This window comes from Dromaius novaehollandiae, chromosome 3, assembly GCF_036370855.1.
Source record: "Dromaius novaehollandiae isolate bDroNov1 chromosome 3, bDroNov1.hap1, whole genome shotgun sequence".
NCBI lineage: Eukaryota > Metazoa > Chordata > Aves > Casuariiformes > Dromaiidae > Dromaius > Dromaius novaehollandiae.
This window is the reverse complement of record NC_088100.1, coordinates 91,187,339-91,208,738: the sequence shown is the minus strand read 5'-3', so window position 1 is coordinate 91,208,738 and position 21,400 is coordinate 91,187,339. Positions and strand designations below refer to the sequence as shown.

The 21,400-nt window shown below is 36.7% G+C and overlaps 1 protein-coding gene across 3 annotated transcripts in view; it reads right to left on the bottom strand.

Annotated features, from left to right (window-relative positions):
* FEZ2 (fasciculation and elongation protein zeta 2) overlaps positions 1 to 21,191 on the bottom strand; it is a 33,550-nt gene extending 12,359 nt beyond the window's left edge. For 2 of the 3 annotated variants that reach the window (XR_010388500.1, XM_026102644.2), the window contains exons 1-7: positions 20,858 to 21,191; positions 19,146 to 19,254; positions 15,770 to 15,886; positions 13,755 to 13,899; positions 10,442 to 10,710; positions 7,044 to 7,124; positions 1,022 to 1,097 (exon numbers count right to left, since the gene is read on the bottom strand). Coding sequence is in view for 1 of the 3 variants with exons in the window: in XM_026102644.2 (XP_025958429.2) it covers positions 1,022 to 1,097; positions 7,044 to 7,124; positions 10,442 to 10,710; positions 13,755 to 13,899; positions 15,770 to 15,886; positions 19,146 to 19,254; positions 20,858 to 21,099 (1,039 nt within the window). In the remaining 2 variants the exon portion in view is untranslated. The remainder of the gene's footprint in view (positions 1 to 1,021; positions 1,098 to 7,043; positions 7,125 to 10,441; positions 10,711 to 13,754; positions 13,900 to 15,769; positions 15,887 to 19,145; positions 19,255 to 20,857) is intronic. The other variant, XR_010388501.1, reaches the window with a different exon arrangement.
* Positions 21,192 to 21,400: the final 209 nt, after the last annotated feature.

Sequence of the window (21,400 nt, the reverse complement as noted above, 5' to 3'; positions counted from 1 at the left end):
GTCATTTTGTTGATAAACAATGAAGCAACACAATCCATTTTCAAAATGCTTTTGCCTTTTTTCTTCTTAATATTGAACATTGACAATCACTTCAAGTGAAATTTAAATATAACGAGGATGAAACTTCTCTGCAGGAGTAAATATATATATATAAAAAAAATGGACTAACAACCTTCCCCTGTCCCTCAGCCAACTGTGGAATGACAGACCTGTGTAGCTGAAAAGTACCTTAAGAAGTCTTTAGATCCAAAGCCCTGCTCTGAAATCTGGTCAAATGGCATTCTACCATCTATTTCTTTAACCTCCTCCTCCAAACCTCAAATGAGGGAGATGCTACAATCCCAGAGATATCTGCTGTATTTAATCACCTCAACAGTTAATCATTTTTTAAACATAACCTTAATCTTAATGCCAACTAAAGTAACACAGAGAGGGCTTAGATTTTTTAAATAATTTTAAGAATCCAGCCTAACAAATGCTAAAAGAACCTAATTTAACAGGGGAATTTAAAGCACTGTCAAAACTTGGGTTTGGTTTATACTCCCAAATTACTGTAATTTATTAACCAACAAACCAGAGACAAACAGGCTACTTTAAAGGTACTCAAGCATAATTGTTAGATGGCTAACTGTAAGTGTCCCAATACTCATTCTAATTTTCAGAACTTATTACTATATAAAAACCTCAAGAAAACAGTTAGTTTAAACAAACAGGAATATATCAGGTACTATAAAGCAGCAGGGAGACAGTATTGCCAACTTTCATGATATACAATATTTCCATAAAGCTCTGCCTGTTGAAGTAATATGAGAACCTTTGCTTTTTGATACATACAAGTTTTTAGCCTTCAGGGTTTCAAAGAACAGCTAGAAAACATAATGAAAAAACCCAAAAGACAAATAAGACCAAAATAAATGCCATAGGGTAGGCAGGAAACATAACTGTTCGATTCATTGTTTTTGAGCAACAACAGCTAGCAATACAAAGAGCAAAATATCGGTGGGGAATTTCATATGCTCACTTTTGGTTAATGTTTGAAGGTCTTCAACAGATGGGGGTCCATTTTTCTTCTCATAAGGAATGACGGTTGTTAGATACTGTCAAATGAAAAACAGAGTTACTTGACAGTTATTTCATGAAATTTATCTTGCTTGCATTTTCTTTTGCAAAAATTGTAGCAATTAAAATTGTTAGCCACAAATAAAAGCTTTTCAAAATATCATATTTTACAAGATACTAAGATTCTACCTCTCCTATCCCCAAACTAATCTCACCGAAGCCAACTTCTATTTCTTGGCAAATCATGTAAAAATCATTTTAAAACTCAAACAGCTAGATACTAAATTTTTTGGAGCTTTCTACAATAAGAATTTTCTCTGTTGCATTTCATTCTCAGAGCCTAAGCACACCAATGGCAAAAATCTCTCTTCTCCTACCTCCTCCCCCACCCCTCCAAAAAAGAAGTTCTCCAGGAAACATTGTAAGAAGTACTCTAAATATACTATGAAACACAAGCAGAAAGAACAACCTTTCCATCACCTCCCACTCAAACAACAGCTTCCAAATGCAGATGAATAATTTTCACAGGTTCTCTCCCCCTCTCAAGAAACACCCCAAAACAAAAAAACATGCGAGTGAGACTAGCCATGTCAAAATCTGAAACCAATTCCTTCTTTCCAGTAACAACATTAAAATAACATTCTTTCCACAGAAATAGTTCTTATTTATGTTGTTTTGAAATTGTTTGTGAAACTCTGATAACATTCAGCTTTTTAAAAGATAACAGATCTGTACGGGTGCATAAGGTAAGCTGCTCGGGTTTGTACAATTGTGATAACAAGTATTTGAAAAATCTTCAAACTTGGTATACACTGTGTTTGAACAGTCTCAAAACAGACACAAGATTTTCTCTCAGTGATTGCTCAACTCTTAAGTACACGAAACATTCCCAGGATTTTGATAGATCAAAGAGCATTCCCTACCACCAGTTCTGAAGCTGTTCTATGTTCCTCTGTACGAAGAAGATTAGACTACCTTACAACTAGATGAAATTGGAAACAGAAAACTTTTACCTTCTGACCTCATATACTTCTAACCAAAAGGAACAAGGCAAGTCTAATTAAACCACGATAGCCCATCATTTGCAATTTTATTTAAATTCTCAATTTTAATAGTCAAGTATGCTAACAGGTTGTTTCAAATCATCTCCACTTTTGTTCCATTTATGCTTGAAAACTTTCGTTCTTCTCAGCTTTGCCAAAGAAAATCAAAGTAACAATTTAAAGTCTTGCAGGACTTTCATATCTGGAGCACAATCAGATTTTTTTTTTTTTCAAATTCTTGAAGCAACTTTATTAAAAATTTTTATTAAATGCGTTTAGGCTACATTTTACTTTGCAGCCTATATGAATGCATATTCTCCTTAAAGAAGGATTTCAAAAGCCCTGAAATCTCTGCAATTTTCCCCAATGAAAAAGCTTCCTGAAGTTTCCCTGAATTTAATTTTTAAGAATTCCAAAGGAACTTTTTCAGGTTAATAGATACAAGACAAAAGATAAAACAGCTCTCCCTCTCTCATTCAAGTTGACAGAGATGTGGTTCAGTCGCCACGTGACAGTCAAAATACATTATGCACAAGGTCTCCATCCTCAAACCCAGTAGTGGCACTTCAGCAAGAGAGTCAAGTGTAACTCAGACTCCTTGTGAATAGGTTCACCTTGCAGAAGGCGAGTTAATGTCAACAATGTTTTTTAACTGCTGCCATATTTAGAGGGGGATCACGCACCTCATGTCTAACCACATCCTCCGTCAAAAAGCCAGGCAGACTCTGCCACGTATAACTTAAGGGAACCTATTACATGGATGTACTGACATCTCACCAAAACTTTATGAAAACATGTGGCTTTTTATACCCTCCCTATTCCTTTAGCATTTTCTCACATCCACTTGGCACTGCAGAGGAAAGCATGCAATGCTTCTTAGGAAACTGTTCAAGAGACAATTTTTAGTTTCTTTTCCCACAGATGTAACCAACAGGTATCACAAAATAGAGATTTATATTCTTCCCAAAATTAACTAACTAGAACGAGAGCTAGGTAAGGCGGTTGAATCTGCATATGTCAGAGATGAAAATACATCTAACTTGGAAATCAGATATCAAAAAGCTGTCATTGCCAGCCTTCAGAACTAAGTGGCATTCTATTCTTTACCTAGGCAATGTTACTGGGAAATGTTTCACCACACCAAATGCATCTATTTTCTTTCCCCTTTAAAATCTGCCTTTATCCACCAGTTTTCCTTTATAATGAAAAAAATGATTAAGCAATTCCTCTCAATTTCCAAAATCATCTTATTTTTCTCATCAATACTTTGCTGCTGGGATACTATGAATCATAAAGCTCTATAGCAATGCTTTAAAACTCATTCCCTGAATAGCTGCGTAAAGGATAATGTCATGAAAAGGGGGAAAAAATGGCTATCTCACAGCTTACTGACATGTCCAAGTGTTAAGTCTACTGTTATTTGCAAAATTTTGAAACAAATTTGACAATATGATAAGCAGCACCCCCACTGTAAGCTTAAATAATTCATAAAAAGTACAATATGCCTGAAGAGTGAAATGAAGATGACTATCCTGAAATTTTTTCTGGAAATACGATCACAGGAAAAACTGCAAACATTTCAGTGTTTTTTAAAGCATTTGGAAGTAAGTAATACCAATTGCATATCAGATGAAAAAGGCCTATATTTTGTGTAGCTGTTAGTTCCCATTAGAAATTTCTTTTTAAACTTCACCATCAGTGAAGATGATGAAAAATCCCAAGCCATTTTCACTTGTGCCTCAAAAAAAAAAAAAAAAAAAGTGTTAAAATGCATGCATCTACCATCGGAGTAATACTACCCGGAAAACAGTAAAGGTGATAAATATCATTAAAATTAATGACTGAAGAGAGTTCTGAAATAACTGAACAAACAGCACAAAGTTTCTGACATGTGACTGTGCTTGAATGCCTAGCTTTTAAGGCACACCAAATGGAAACTGCCCATACTTGTTAATTTTATCTCCTAAATATGACTTCAGGTAGTTTACTAGCTAGCAGAAACAGCCTGAACATGAAGTTTATAATGACAACCAACCCAGAATAACACTCAAATATTTTAAATGCAGCACTAAACAAAATTAAGATGTTCAACTCAAAAATTAAGATGTTCAACTGTAATTGAGCATCTAATCTTACTGTTTCGACTTTGTAACTTCCCGCAGTAAGAGAATAACACCTAGATTTTAAAAAGTAGAGCCATGGTTTAGTAATGTGACAAAAAAAAAAAACAATAAACAAACAAAAAGAAAACCCTTCATCAATGGACTTCACAAAAATCCCATACAAGCCTGGTTTTCCAGAACTAAGTCAGGAAACAGCTGATAATATTCTCTCCTACCTTTCTCCCCTATTTTTCATTTTAAGCTTGTTACATACATGACTGGCTTTAAGATACAGAGAGGCAAAAAAGCCTTACGCCAGCTAACAAAGATATAGTGCAAGGCAGATTATGTAAACAGTACGATCATCATGAAAATGAGCATTAGCACATTAGCTGGAAAACTGATTGGAACGCTTCAATCAATGATAATGTTAATAAAAGGATTATCCTTATCATGGCTAGAAAGTGTGTGGGGGGTGTATTTGTACAGAGATATGTATACATAAGTCCCTTGGGAACCAAAAATAAGAGGACTAGCTAGCATGGCTGAGTATGTTCACCTTCCGAAAATACATGATGCTTAAAAAACACTCCAAATATAGTTAAATGGCTGTAATACATTATAATACAGAGATGGCAACAGTATGGCTAAAACTCAACCAGAAGTGAGATTATGTAGAGTGATAAAAACTGTTGAGGTAATTCTATGAATGTGCTCAGGATCCCCAAAATTGGGGACAAAAAAAATGGACCTATGCATTAATGAACTCTTACATAAAGCTTGTTTGAGAAAGAGAACAATCCTCCGATTTATAACCTCCTGATTCAGGAATGACTCAAGAGTCGCCTTTCTTCTCCTGAACCCCTCAGTAGGATACTCCAGCCTTCTTCCAGTCACAGGCCTAATCAATTATGACATTTAGAGCTACTAGGCAGTTCGCAGCCTCAATGGACTTCTCAACAGAAAAAAAAATCTAACCTACTCCTCTGACACAATTATGTAACTACAACAGGCAGGTATGCTGCTATATTTTGAACACTGAGTTAACAATGCAATGATGCATACAAACACACGCTCTCTCGTTTTCAGGATACTGATCCAGAACTTGTCTCTTTGAAGATATCCAGTGTTCATGCAAACTCCTCTCTATATAGTCTATTTCAGAGCAGATTCATATAAAATAAATACAATTTATACTGTTGAAATGATAGCTGAATACGGTAAGGTATCATTGAAACGTCACCACGTCAGAGTATCTCAGGATATCTGCCATTCAGGTACAGTGACAAAGGGCATTTTGCAATCGATGATACGGAAATATCATCGGGTTGCCTAACTTAAAGGTGCATTCGAGAAAATAGCAGCATTCCTGTGGCCATCTGCCTCCGTACTTGCAGTACTGGAAATTCTGGCAAGTTTGTCTTCATGTCAAGTCAGCTATATCCATTACTCATTAGGAGGGAATGAAGGCTTGAATATCTTTCTGGGCTTAAGGAACAGAAGCGCACTGTGCATTTTACCTAGTTACTCAAACTTACATTTCAAGCACTTTGCAGCATTAAAAAAACAGTTCTCTCCTGCTCTAAATGGTCAGATTGCCAAGATAAAAACATCCATGCATTCCTGTTCTGCATTTGACTACTACTGTGATTATTATGACTACTTGATATTGGCACAGTGTATTTTGTGTTGTATATCTTTTCAGACTTTTTTTTTATAGCTACCCTAAATTATAAATGGATCCAGTACTATGGACAAATACACTACACAGGAGAACCAGAAAACACGGTCTGCCTTAAGAACTGCAGAACTGATAAAAAGAAAATGATGTCCTGGGACAAACTGCTTGGTCTTCACTGGTAATAGGACATCATGACTAAAAAAATCAATTCTAATAAAATGTTATGAGGTGTTTTCTACTACCAGTGAAGCACACAGAAGAGCCTCTTCACAACAGTCCAACTTTTTGAATATTTAAACATTAGATACCAATATTTTTAGTATGTGCGCTAAAAACCTAACAACATTCTTTACCACAGTAAAGAATGCAATTAATAAAATAAATATTACAGTTCTGAAACAAACAAGTATTACTTTGAATAAAGAATAAAAATCATGTTACTTAGGTATATGTAACATTTATAGAGATACCCACTAAAGTTGGGCTTCTGTGCTGTATATTTCAATATTTAAGTAGTCAGTAAATGATACAAACTTACCTTTAGCTAATACATTATGTATCAGTAATCTGCATTGCATACAATTGGCTGCTTTTAACATAATGCAGTTTTTAAAGGCACAAAGATATATAGTTCATGCATGCTTGTAGATGCTACTCTGTTTTTAGAAACATCAGCTCTGAATATTAGAGGGGAGAAAAAACAAATAAACCAACCCAAAAAACAACCAAGCTCTGTTTTCCATAGCAGACATTACCCAAGTCCTCAACGCTGAAGGCTGAAATGAAATATATAATCTGATATATATCCCTGTTTGGGGGATTAGACATTGATATACATGCAACATACTTTAAGCATGCATTATGCCAAATCTGACTTTTATTCTTGGGTAGGAAATAAAAGCTATTATTTCAGTGCATCAAGATATTGAGTCCTGATTTTCTCAAGCCCTTGAGGAAAGAAAGATAGACTGCAGGCTGACTGCAGTCTTGAGGTAGGAAAAAATTACATATGTCAACATATTTATTCTGTTTTTTTTTTTCCCCTATCTCAGCATTTACCTTTGACCTATACATGCTATAACTGTCAATTTTCAAGATCTCAGCTCCTACCGACAGTGCAGGCAAAGAATGAGGAAAAGAGAGAGGACAGCCCAGCACCTGTTTCTCTCCACCTGAGTTTCCAAACGTGTGGCGGAGGCCATTCTGTATGACATTTGAGATCCCTTCCATGCTGAAGCGCTAAAAGGTAGTGAAAACATGGCAGAGAGAAAAAAGGGACAGACAAAAGTTCAGAAGACTATTAATAAGCATTTATCAAGACTATAAAAGTAAGATGAATGACAAAAGCAAGCTGTAAGATGTATTTCAGCACATTTCTGTTTGTTCTTTTATAAAATCAGCTAAATTATGTTTTTATGTCAAGATTTAAATAAACAAAATCTTCATGTTGAAGACTCCAAATTTCTATTTTATTATTCAATATTTCACTTGCGCTTTAGAAACACTTTGAGGCTATTTTATTTTTAAATATATGAAGCAACATTTTTCAAGGTTAAAAACAGACCATTCTCAGAACTAAAGTCAGTGTTTGAGCAATATACTTTTAGAGATACTACTGACATTAGTTTTTCAGATTTTAAGCACCTATCAGAAACACTGTTTAGAAGCAGTCATTCTCACCTCTATCACTTTGAAGAATTTTATGCTTTCATGCTTCCTCCTCTACAACAGAAGCAACAATTAGCTATAAACTATATTCCTCAATTCTTTTGTACTATGATAAAGCACATAGAATTAGTTAATTTCAAGCTCCATTAAAATATATGGAATCAAAGTGAAGAAAAATTAATATAGAATTCAACTACTGCTTTTCTTTTGCACTTTGTGATCATTTTTGCTTGGTGGAGAAAATAAGTATAAAACAGATCCACACAATTCTAAGGTTTTACATGAGACAAGAATCAGCAGCTGACAAAAACATAAAAACAAGTCATCGTCAAGCTACTCCCATGCACACCTCAGCACACTTAGCTGACTGTATTTATTTTTAGGGAGAGGGAATAAAGTGTGCTGAAATACAGTATTCCTTTGCTTTTTTGAACACAGTGAGGTCAGTAAATAAAGACACAGACATTCTAAAGCCATTTTAACTCTTTTAGGATATTCTACTTAAAGTAGCTGGTATCTTCAAGCCCTGAATAATTTTAATTGTTCCCCAATGTGCCCTTGTGAAATAGTAAAAACATTTTTTGAAAGTATGCAAGGGATTTACCCAAAGCCTGTATCAAGGAAAACAAATTAGAATATTTAACTCTATTTATTAAACTTCAAATATAGTATCTATAGCAAAACTGATTATCTTAGAATATGAAATTTAACGCCACTACCAAGCTTTGTATTTAAATGAGACTTCATCATAGAAATTTAGTTAATAGAAATTACTAAACATTATTGTTAGAACAGAAACTTTCTCACTCTCCACAAAGCTATTTGAGCATATAACTTATAAGCACTTCTGAAAATGAGGGTTTTTTTGTTTGTTTTTTTAAGGGAGTACTGAAGGAATGAACCCATTTATATCTATTTCTGGGTGAATGTTCATAAACCTGTATTTAATAAGAGAGGAAGCTATTTCCAAAGGAACTACACATGCTAATTATATGGGAGCTAGTTTGTTCAAACCATCTGAAAGAGCAGATGATCTGACACATAACTTGAAGCAACTGAACTTAATAATGTCCTATAATAGAACAACATATATTGATACCTCAAAGCATCAAGTTTTAAACTTGAAACTAACCAGGAAATTTTACAAATCATTTGGCTGAAGTTTCAAAATAAAATACCATTTTTTTTAGTTAGAATACCATTTTTTTTGTTTTTCCAGTGATTGAGAACCAAAAAGGAATACATTTGAACTTTTCAATTTGCTCTTGCAAAGGAATGACAATCTTTTTTATTGTTTTCCAAACATGATTTCTTTCTTAAAGTTCTGTTAAAACTTAGGTACGTACAGAAGGGATGACTTTTCATTATGCTTGGTATAGGTTTTCAAATCTTAGTCATTTACAGAAAAGTGAAGGATAAAACACTCTCATAATACCCTCCTTATGAATATTAAGGTTCACCTTAACTGGTCTTCAGATCACAAAACCTTTATGATGCTAATGGCCTGCCTTCACACAGATCTTGTAACACTTTAGAGTGCAGAGCACATATGAACTTTTAAGCTAATAGCGGGTATGAGACAAAACTTCTTAACTTCTAAAATTAACTTCTGTAAGTTTTACGTTCGTCTTTTCTGTTTTGCACATGCAGTGACCTAATGCTCTGAGATCACTCAATTGTAATGCATTAAGCTACAGTAATCACATTGAGCTCTTAGGCAGCAGAATGATGAAGATGAGCACAATTCCTTGTGTGGATACAATTTATCGATATGAATTCTTTAATCTTAGTCAACAATGCCTAGATCTTTACATAATGGTTAATAAACCAGGTCCACATTTTTCTTCCCTTTTCACAAGGCACAAAAAAAATCAATTGGTCCAAGATCAGCCAGGAAGTCAGTCCTCCTTTCTGTCAGGACCTGTCTTTCAGAGAAGACAGACAAGATAAGAACTACATTTGGGTTACATCACAGTTATTTAATTCTCCTAAGTTTAGACAAAGATTCCAAAGAACTAAAGTTTCTTTAAAAATGTTCATCCCTTATGCTTTGAAAGATCATCTTCTGATCATCTAACTGCAGCATTCTTTCAGTGACTTCACCAAGACCTCCAATAAACCGATTGTATTTTCTGCATCCTATCACAGACACTTAGAAATTCTATCATTTTCAGAAGTCATAAGGATGTGCCACTTGTTGCGAGTCTTGACCTCAAAAAAGTAATATCCCACTGAAAATTATACTGGATGGACAAGAAAAACAAAATTGCATCAAGATGATAATGGTCTAATTTCTTTCCTTCTCCACCTCCTATCATTCAAACTTGGTCTAAAGGACTTCTTTCCTTTTGTTGCTATGTTCTCTAAAGTATAAACCAAATTATCTCCCAGTACATTCGCATTACGTTTCAATCTCACTCCTACCTCTCAGTGAGGGTAGTAACAAGTTTGCCACAGGTTTCAAGAGATCCATGGCAATACTTTTACATCTCTCTACACAAAATTAATACGATAAGTCAATATCTATACAGCTACATCAACAAAAATGAATTTCCTGCAAGACTAACACTAGCACACACAGTACAATTCTCACAGTAAAACCAGACAAATGAGTTTGCTTTGTCTTTTAATGGAGCATACACAGCAGTGCAACGAAAGACATTTTCTGTAAAAAGAGCATGCTGATTCCAGGCTAAACTGCAAACAACAAAATTTCTTTCTGGAATATGAGAAAAGTAAAATGTTATATGAACTTGTGAAAACCAAAATCTCAACAGAAAGAGCATCAGGCTTGACTGCAAATGAAGGCATGGAAGAAGGTGTATATATATATGTTTGTATATATATGTATATACTGAATGTATATATAGTTACAATGATTTTCTTACCGTTCCAGGCATATGACCTCTTTCCTGTTTGCCATTTTGAGGACTACCATTTTTCAGCTTCTTTTTCTTCTTTGCTGTTTCTTTGTGCTCTCTCTGTTTATTTTGTACTTCAATGAGGACAGAAATGAAGCTGTTTTTCACTTCCTTCTCAAACTCCAACTCATCTCGTAATGCCAACTGCTGTACCAGTTCCTCAGAATAATCCTTAATGGCAGTCTCAATTTCTTCTAGCAGTTCATTTAACTCGGCAACAGACAATCTTTTTACTCCTATAAATAGTTCATATAAAAGCAATCTGTCATGATTTTAAGCATGAGAATACTTGCAGGAATTACCAGAAAAAAAAAAGCATTCTGCAATTTTTCAAAACAAAAATTCAATTCTAAAACTACATAGCACAATACAGTTCTCCTAAATGAACAAACTCCTCATGAAGGAAACTAGATTAATAATCAGAAGACTGTTAAACTTTCTGCTCATTTCTGAAGTCTGAGATAATCTGCAAATATGAAGGGCATGTTGTACTCAAGGAAGCTGAGGTAAGCATTCACCTTACAATACTGACAACTCTGTTAACTGTTAATTTCCATCTAACTCCCTTTCAAAATAAAAGATCCCCATATTTTCTGACAAAACAATCAATCCTGTGACATCTCTGGAATCCCTGAATGTTTAACCCACAGTAATACAGAAACTACATATACTCTACACGTGAAGGAACCGTCTTAGGGATATTGGTAAGGTGTACATGCACATTAATAAAAGCTTGTATCAAGCATTTAGTAGAAATAAAAACCTCCAGTTTCTTTTGTCTGGAGATTGTAATCAAAAGCATGGCCTTGTATCACCTGAAATCAGGGCCTAGGTCAAAAGTAGCTGACACAGTCAAAGCTACACCTGATGCCTGTAAAATGAGAGTCTGAAAAACAAACCAAACCTTCCTGGTTTGCATTTTAAAGGTACTATCATTATGTATTACAGACAGTGAAGTTATGTTCAAGAAGAATGTACTGAGGCTTGCTGGGTTAAAAGAGAGAAAGTTCTTCAAGGCTACTTTCTATTCTAGAACTCACTTCTTCATTTAAGTGTGACATAGCCTGTTTAGGTATGCCAAAGAACATTTTTTTCATTGGCATTTGAGAAATGGATATTCCCAAAGACCTGGTTACACTGAAGATTACAATCTAATGACATCGTACAGATGGTTGTAATTAATTGGTTATGTTCAATTAGTCCAGTAAATTTTATTTGTTACAAAATTGTTATAAGGGAAAGCCCACGGACAAACGTTGGAAAATACAGATAAGCTTACAAACTATTATAAAGCATGGCTCTCAGAAGCATCAAAAAGTAACAGATGGAACATGATTTCATCCCTTAAATTACAGCAGGTTGGAGACCTGGTTGGAGAAGGCTCCTTTTCACTTATTTACTAAAGCAGAAACAGTAAAACTTGTTAAGGTAATTCTCTGGCAAGGAGACACAATTATCTTCAGAGTATTTTAAGCCTTAAACTGTGTTACAACAATGTAATGGTATAGGATGCTTAAGGCTCCAAGTTTCAAATAATTTGAACTGTCTGCTGCCTGTACTGTTGCTTAAACTATTCTAAACATGCAGCATGTGGGTTGTGGCTTCTACTTGTAACACGGCATCTTGGCTGTGTCACAGTCATTGCATACCACAGTAGGTCTCACGACAGCAGGAACTTTTTGCAGATTCAACTCTGATTGCCAGCACTAGGAAACAGCAATGTCAACCCAAATATAAAAGGGGGGGATGGAAAAAGATAAACTCAATGATAAGATTATCTGGTGCTCTGTGGGTTCAAGTAGCAGAACAGGCCTTACTGACTCATCGGTACAATCATAGCCTACAAAAGGGCAACAAAGAAACTACTCACCTGATGCAGTGAATAAGGACAGAGTGATTCAAATGAAGACTATATGGATTATACCTTAGGTTTGTAGGTTAAAGGACTCATCTGTGGAACCAGAATTATGACCGTTTTTACTTCTGGAATGTTTTAATACAAGTCTTTTCCGTCTTTTCCTTTGATTTCCTGCTCTCAATTCTAAAGATTAACAGCTCTGACTTGTCCTACAAAACCAGAGTAAGCTTTGCACAAAAACTCTCCATAAAATAGTGATCTGAAAGATGTGAAAACAGATCCTGAAGAACTGGTGAAGCAAAGTTAGACTATTCACCAGTGTAACTCAAGGCATCAGCTGGTCAAGACTGACCTTTCAGCCATAAAGATGCAACAAAGATGAACTCCTACGGCAAAGTAAAATAAATATGAAATGAAACACAAAGCAAGCTTGATTAGCTCAAAACCTAAAGGCATATGGAAATGTCAGAAAAGTAGGAGATCCTCTGGAACAAGCCATGCTTTGCTTTCACATTCCTGAAATGTATGTTTTGAGACAGCTAAGAGATCAAACGTGAAAATGGATTCTCCATAAATCTGACATGCAGCAGAAACTGTAGGTCATGTCACAGAAGGTCAGACAGTCTTCTGCATTATCTGTAGTACTTATTGCTGGGCAAGACTGCAGCAAAGAAAGCACCAAACAGACGGACCAAAATAGGAGGGTTTGATAGCAGATACTTTGTGTCACAGGTTAGTTAGCTACAGGTTTCTTTTAAATATAATTCAGCATATTATAATTAAACAAAAATGTAAATTCTTTCCTTTTGTGTAAGAAAGAACAGATGTTTCTCCTTAGACTAGAAGATACAAAAATTTTTTTTAAAACAGTTTAAGCTTTCTGAAGAGGAACGGAAGGGGAGGAGAGAGAAACAGTCAAGGTGCTTACACAGAAAAAGCAACACTTTCCTTATTTCTGTGTTACTGTGTATCAAGACAAGTTGCAGTGATTGAAAACCCCATCAAAGAAAAGCTATTGTCTTCATCTACTATATAGCTTTCCAAGAGCTTTTGCTGATCTCCCTAAACACAAATAGCATACTGCCCTCAAGAAGTGTCTCACAGTTAGTGTAGAACTAAATTAATAATTTAATAAATAACATATCACATTATCTATGTAGGGACTCCATTCCAGTGAATGAAGCTTCAGCATATTTGCTTTGATTTTAAATTCTATAAAGTTTTATTTTTAATCTAAGGTGCATCAGTTAACAAAGGCATGTTTTCTATTTATGCTTTAACTATAGCTTACTTTTCAGGGTACTTTGAAAAATTTTTAAACGCAGGTATTTCATAAGTAAGACTTGTTACAAATTAAGTACATGGAAAATATACCTATTTTCAGTAAGCGTAAGAACAAAATATTAAAGAAATACCACTTACTTTCTTCATAACTGTTGTTCGTGCTGGATCTCTTGAGTGTCTGAATTTCCTGGGAAAGCATGGAGAGCCGATCTGATTGGGTGGGTGTTTCATCATCTTCTGGATCAGGTGATTCTTGCATCATCTCCTCTATTTCTTCAATCACCTTCAGAAAAAAATGAAATCCTTATGAAACCCTAACCACAAGAGCAAAAGCATCCTGCAATTTGAAGTGATTCTGCTGAGAGCTTAAGTTTACTTTCTTTCAGTTACTGCAGATGCTGCAGGATGGAACTAATGCTGAGACTGGATTCAGGAGGATCAACGTAAAAACATATTGACATTTCTTCCCTTCCTTTCTCCACTCATTCTCTGAAAATGAGCCTATCTTGTTAAGAAAAATTGGTGATCTCAAAGCAAGCAATGTGTTGAAACCACAGTTATTTCCATATGAAGGTACATATGGTTCTGCTCAAGACAACTGATCCAAAGAATGAGTCTGAATACCTTTCTTGAATATAAGGAAAAAACAAAACAAAAAACAAAGTCGATTTAAAAAACTATTTTTTAATTTCACTACACTTCTCTAAGCAGAACTACTTTGTCCTTCTACAGATACGTCTTTTACAGATACTTCGCTACATATAGAACAAAGATGATATTAAAGAAAGTCACCCAAAGGCATTTAGGAGAAATGGAATTCTGTTAAAGTCTTTTTTGACTATTTTTCTCTGTATCTCCTCCAATTTGGCAGTATCTTCCTGTTAATCAGGCACCTGGACCAGAATGCAAGATTCCCATGATACGATTAACAAAAGCAGTACTAATACCTTCCAGTGCAATCAGACTCCCTCCATCCCCTTTTTTTTGTTACTATACTATATAGCATATTGTATTTGTTCATTCACATCTGTATTAGGTTATCATCATCCCATAATCCCATTTTATCACTATTATGAAATTATCTACAAATGCTTACAGACAAGATTACAGTGATAGACAAAAGAAGGCCAGAATAACTTGAAATTCTACTGTGCTTGTGTGAAGGAAAGTTTTATGAACTGATCTCCTACAAGTTGAAGCTGCTATTCATCTCTGGGCATAAGATCTGAGCTAGATAAAAAGTATGAGAACAGAAATCTATAGAACAGAAATGCATAAGGGGCTTATTCTTCCTTAGAGAAATGATCATATTTCTACAGGCTAAGCTATCAATTGAATAGCTGAATAAATAAAAAATCTAGCTTTGCAGATTTAAAGGCTGTAGACCTTGCTGAGATCCATCTTGCCGTCAAAGAGCTGAGGCAGTTCAAGCTATCCTGTCTCTTATACTCTCAATAAACATGCTCATCAGAGTTCACAGATAGCCATTAAAACAACAACAAAAAGATACACTCTTGCATTTGCTTACTAAAGCAGCATTTTAATGGACAGTCATTAACTTTACTCAGCAGAGCAATTTTATAGAGAACTTCAGTAAATCCATGGCTTTAGAACAGAAGCCTTTAGATACCAAATACCTTCAAAGCTTAACAGCAGAACTGCTGAACTGCTCTAATATTAGGCAAAATTTCCAAGGACTTTTCACTAACCACAAAGACATATGAAGATGCAAGAGTTAAATGTCTATGCTGTCACATCTGAAAACCCCAAACTCCACAGTAACACTAACATTCTGAAAATATTATTGCTACTTAACATGCATATTTAACCTAGTAGTATTTCTAACTAATTCATGGTAAGAAGCAACCAAAAAAAACTAAAGTGGAGACCTGATGTAAAAAGATTTCAAAGACCCTGACTATCAACCTCATCTGAAGCACTGGGACACTATTTTCAGAACCAAATCTGAATGATGTAGTAATATCGCATATATTATTATATAGCTTTAACTTAAAAAAAAAAAAAGTTTAGCTATTGCAAAGATTTGTAAACAGCAAGGAATAAAAGAGGACAAAAGAACAAAAAATAGAAGAACAAAAATAGTTACAGACTAAAAGGAAATATAACAACACTCTTTCTGCTGAACACTTTACCTGTTCTGCTGTGAACAGTGGTTCATCATTGATGCAGGAAACAATGATAGAATGCATATCCAACTGTTCTCTCAGCTCTTCATCATCTGACAGGTCAAGATTCAAGTTGTCATTTACCTAGGAAGCATGCATATAAGTAAGACAAAAGAGGAACTAATATGAAGTTTAAAGAAAGACACAGGTTCCTTGACCATAATAACAGAATCAAATGATTCCTGCTGTGAAGTACCTGAAAGTTAAAGTACCTTAACAACTGAAATCAAAACTGTAGCTAGAGAAAGTTAAGATAATTATTACTCTTTCAAGATAAAAACCCGCAGGATATAAAATCCATGTACACAGTGATACACAGATATCTGCTGGGAAGGTAGTCAATACAATACAGATATTTAAATCAGGCTATCATCTTAAATGAAGATGGATACAGATCAATCAGTGTGGGGTGAAAGTCTACACAGAATATTTAATTTTACATAAATCTTATCCTTACTAGCATTTATATTACTTCTTTGCATAATGAAGGACATGAAAAATGTTTTTTAAAGAACATAAAATAGGTATCTGCCCTGATTATATATATATATATATATATAAAAAACTTTGTTAAAGATCTGTCTTAAAAAAAAGTGCAACTCTTCCCACACATATACCATCAAATTACATTTATCCTTCAAAGATGTACTCAGAGTCTGAAAGTCTCAAATTAACTGAATAAACCAAAAATGTAAGTCCTCTCCTTTATCAGTTAAGTCTATTTTATTCTAACACACTGATATACTCTAGTTTATTTACTGCTTATTTACTATTTGTTTTTTCTGCACTTGGTCTGTTACCGGATTTCAGCCAAACCAACACAGAAAAACTAAATTTATCTGGTAATAAAAATGTCAATCTTAAAAACAAAATACAAAAAAACCACAGAAAGAGCCCATCTGTCTCCTCTCCAACCTCCAAAAGCTCCAGCTCCCCACCTGTTGCCATTTTAAGTTCAATTGTTCAACTAATTTTTGGACTAATTTACAAACTTTAAAACTAGCCATATAAAGTCCATGGTCTTACTATATCAGTTTTTAATTGTTTTCCTTGGGTAATTCCTCCAATCTTCCCAGTTTCCTTGGAAACTTGCATATTTTTCAGGTTCATTTTGGAGATGCTATTGAAATCCCCAGACAGCTAGTCTATCATAGACCACATTTAGAGGAACCCATATAATTTGTATTTCTTCAGACATAAGGAAGAAGTCGGATGTCCACGTTTTTTCAGAATCTAAACTTCAATAATCATGCAGTGATAGGGCTCCATGAAAAATATCTGTTCATCTACCACACAGATACAGTTTTGACAGTTCTTAATGTCTGCAGTCCTCAAACGGTTTTCCATTTATACAAGATTATGTCAACTTCCATGATACAGTAAGTGAGGATAACAGCTTATCTACAAAGAGGCCAGCTTCCCTTCCTACCTCCAGAAGAAACAACATTCTGAGAGACTATCAGAACATGTTCTGATAACTTGCACTGATAAATTACCTAAAACAGCCTAAGATAAAGCTGATGCCAAAAGGATTACCTGGCCTTCCACCCACACTCCATGCCTACTCATTGTGCTGGCAATATGGACGTTTGAACCTGCTTAATAGATTAACTCAGGGGACGGCCTGGTAAAAACTAACCTAACGATAAACATGATAAACAAACAATTGCCCAATCCCATTTATTGTACCACTGTCAAACACTTCCACTCAACTACGTCTTTCAGCATCAGAGTCGCATAAAAGCATTCACAGATCTGTAATGTGAAGCAACAAAGATTATCTAATCAACCCCATTAACCTTGCATTTCTTCCCTTCAAAAAACAGGAAGAGAAATATTTCAAGCGCAAGTCCAATAGCGCATTATTAGTTTCAAATGCATCAAGGAAGTGTTGCTTAGCTGTTAGTATTCATTGTAGAGAAAGCTAAAACAAGCTACTAGCTGGACCATATGTGCTGTCACATATCCAGAAATACTGCTGAAGCACAGAGAAGCAGAAAAAAAGTATGTTGAACGCTCCCAAACAGATGGGCTTTACACATGAAAAGGCATGCCAGGTGGAGTGAAAGCTGAAGAAACTTGAGATATGTTTAATCCATTAATTGATTTTCTCTGCTGACAACATACCTAAGATTCTTTCTAATCCAGCAACATCACATTTTCATGCAGTTCATTCATAGCTGTCTGTAAACAACTTACAAAAAACATATTAATTTAAACATCTTTCCAATATCATATCTAGTTCCTTATCAAGAAATTCCTCTGTCTTCTGGTTCATCTTTTCAGTCACAGAGCAAAGGCACAAGGGAGTTGTAACTGTTTTGACTTTAATGTAAGGATTGAATTACTCTAAATCTACTTATAAAATATGAATGAACACTCAATTAATAAAAATTAGAATAAATACAAATCAAATTCAAGAGAAAATCATCAGACCCAAACAGAGAAAGAGTTCCAGACTGTCATCTTCTCCTGTAGAAGCAAATACATTTTTTTTTCAGGTATCCTTTTCACCAGAACAATCTTTGTTTCTATTGTAGTAAAAAAGTAGCTGTGGATTACTTAATGGATGGCAAAAATCAAGGCATTCATTTATTCTCAGGTTTCACATGTGCACATATTTTTAGAATACAACCAAACTTCAGCATCTTTTAAAGAAACAACCCATTTACTCAGAAGACTTTAGATACTAGAATTCCTCCTAGCTTTTCTTCGTAAGTGTTTTAATTCACTTTAGGGAAGATCAGAGGACAACCATTTCTTTAAACGTCTGTGAAACTTTTCATTCTCTGTTTATTCGCCAGACAACTATTTTGCTTGTGAAATAAGAAAAAAAAAAAAAAAAAAAAAAAGAACTGTTGCACTTGTGTGTATCCTGGGTCGCCTTTCCTGCAAATTAATTCACTTTAGCCTCTATGTGACTGTAGAATGAAATCATCACAGAAGAAGTCCACACTGCATTTACTAAATAAGAATATTCTCTCCTCTTTCTCCCCCACCCCAGAATACTTCAGCATGAAAGGACAGGAGAAAGTTTTTATGAGTTTTTATGCAAAACACTTTTACAATTTACAACCTTGTCTGTTGTGCTCTGCTCTAGTGAACATTGGTTTATTCAACCATCTAAAACTAACTCTGTATTATTTCAGATTGAAGAAAAGCAAATACATATCAATGGTTGTTAGATGCTTATAAACCCTCTCATACTTACGCCTAATGCCAAGCACTAAAAATATTTAAAGCCATTTAAGATCAGCACTATTTTATACAAATACAAATTGTTTTATTTCCCTGCTAAGCATAAAAAAGTCCCAATGTGGTATTTTTGATAGTCAGAACTTACCCCTTTTTCTGAAAGATTCAGTGTTGGCAAGTGCAAAGCTCTGGTGTGGGAAGATTTCCAGTCAACTGGCATTACATTACCATAATTATCAGTCAAAGCATTCCAAATCCTGCAGAGAGGAATAAAGGAACAAAAATGCAGGCCTTAAAATGAATTGCAACTGATCAGCAGTTAACATATTTTTAATGATAACATATTTCTATCAGCAACTATTTTTCCTCCCTAAATATTCATCTACAAGTTACTGACAATATTTTAATAATATTCTGAAGTCAAAGAAAAAACTGTTTTTGAAAAGCATCATATATTTGTCTTTTTAAATGCAAAATTTACACACAGCAGTGAAGTAAAACAACAGAATAAAAAGACATCTTCATCGCAAATTATATAACCATACTCAAAATCTCTTTTGGAAGTGGATGAGCTCTTCCTCACAAAATTTGAGCCAAGCTATAAACTCTTTTCCCAGTGTTGCTGTTTTCCTTGCCTTTTGCACCCTAAAATCAGGAATTAGCAGAGACTGAGTAGCAACTTTCAAGCCAAACCTTGTTTTTTACAGCTTGTTTTAACTGCTTCTATAAAAGCTTCTTTTTTCATTTACCTCAGACTAATGAACAGGCACAAGTATTACTACAATTTAGAAGAATTTCATTTCATTCAGAAGTACTCTTGCTCAGCTCAGCCCTCCATTCTTGTTTACAGTTGATTTTAACCACATTCACACTGTACAGCAAGCCCTGGGCTTGCACGTACAGCACTGTTCTGAAGTATCAGCTCAGATTTTGAAACAGAGCAGCCCTGTTAGCAGGTTGCCTCAAGTCAGCTAACAGTTGATGCATGCTTGGAGTGGTTGCCCAGCTGGGCTCAGGGGAGGTCAGAATAATGGCTCAGGCAGAGACCTAGCACTGCACGACCACTCTAAATCATGGTTCTCTATACCATAGATACCCGCTCTTTTGCAGAGTGTGGTGTTTTTTAAAAATTATTTTCTTAGGATAAGATAAACAATGTAGTTATGTCAAGGTTAAAGAAAAAAAATGCTGCAGTATTCTTAAAGAAGACAGGCTGACAGTGAGATCTGCAGCTACAAAATAGTGTTAAAAATAAAAACCACGGAAACAGCATAGCTCAGAAAGACTCTATTACTCAGTGAATAAAACAAATATTACTGTTGCAATTTTCTCTAAGATTCTCTTCTGCATCTAAACTGTTTTCCACGTACAGGTTCAGACAAACACTGAACTGTGGCATTTTACAAGATGCTAAATAAATATTACCTTCAGTCATTTTGTGCTTCAGAACAGTTATCGTTTCTTACCCAAAAGGGAAGCAACAGAGAGATGTGCACGCCTTTTTTGTCAGTTACAGGAATAAAAGCCAAAAGGCTCAAACTAGCGCCAGCAGCTCGGCCAACCCTTGACGGTTCAGGCTGAACAGGCGCGCCTGAACTCCCAGTGCCGGGCCCGCCGGCGCCCAGGTGCAGGCCCACGGAGGAGAGAGACCGCAATCCCCGCAGCCCGCAAGCCCTGCTCGGGTTCGCCGAGACGAGCGGCCCCGGGGCACAAGCGGCAGCGCGGGGGCCCGGGCCAGAAGGCCCGGAGGCCACGCTTTCAGCCAGCCAGCGTTGAGGCCGCCCCACAGAGGCAGCACTGCCCCCGGCCCGGCCGGGCCGCCTCGCGCCGCCGCCACAACGGCCGCCGCCCCGCACTCACTCATCGTCCTGCAGGGCGCTCTGCTCCGTGAGGGGCCGCAGCGCAACGCGGCTCTCGCCGCCGCCGCCGCCGCCGCCGCGGGCCTGTGGGGGCTCGAAGCAGAGGGATAACTTCGCCGCCAAATCGCCCCCTCCCCAGCCGCCCTTGTCGCGGGCCGCCTCGGGGCCGCTCCCCGCGGCGGGCTGGAAGCCCGAGAAGTCTTGCCAGTCCCCCAGGTCTCGCTGCGAGGCCGCCGCCGCCATCGCCGCAGCTGGAGACACCGGCCTGCGCAGCCCCGGCAGCGGCGCTCGGCGCAGCGCGCTCCCGGCCCCTCCCGCAGCGGTGGGGGGGGGGGGGGGGGAGGCGGGGCGCGTGACAGCGCCGACGGCCGCTCCCCAACGGCCGCCGCGGGGGGCGGGGCTGGGCGCGCGCAGCCGAGGGGAGGCCCCGCCCAGCCGCTCCGCAGCGGCCGCGTCGGCCGCGAGAGCGGGGTCAGGGGGCGGCGCCGAGGCGAGCTTGTCCCGGCACCTGCGCCCGCGCCCCTCCGCCCAGCACGGCACGGGG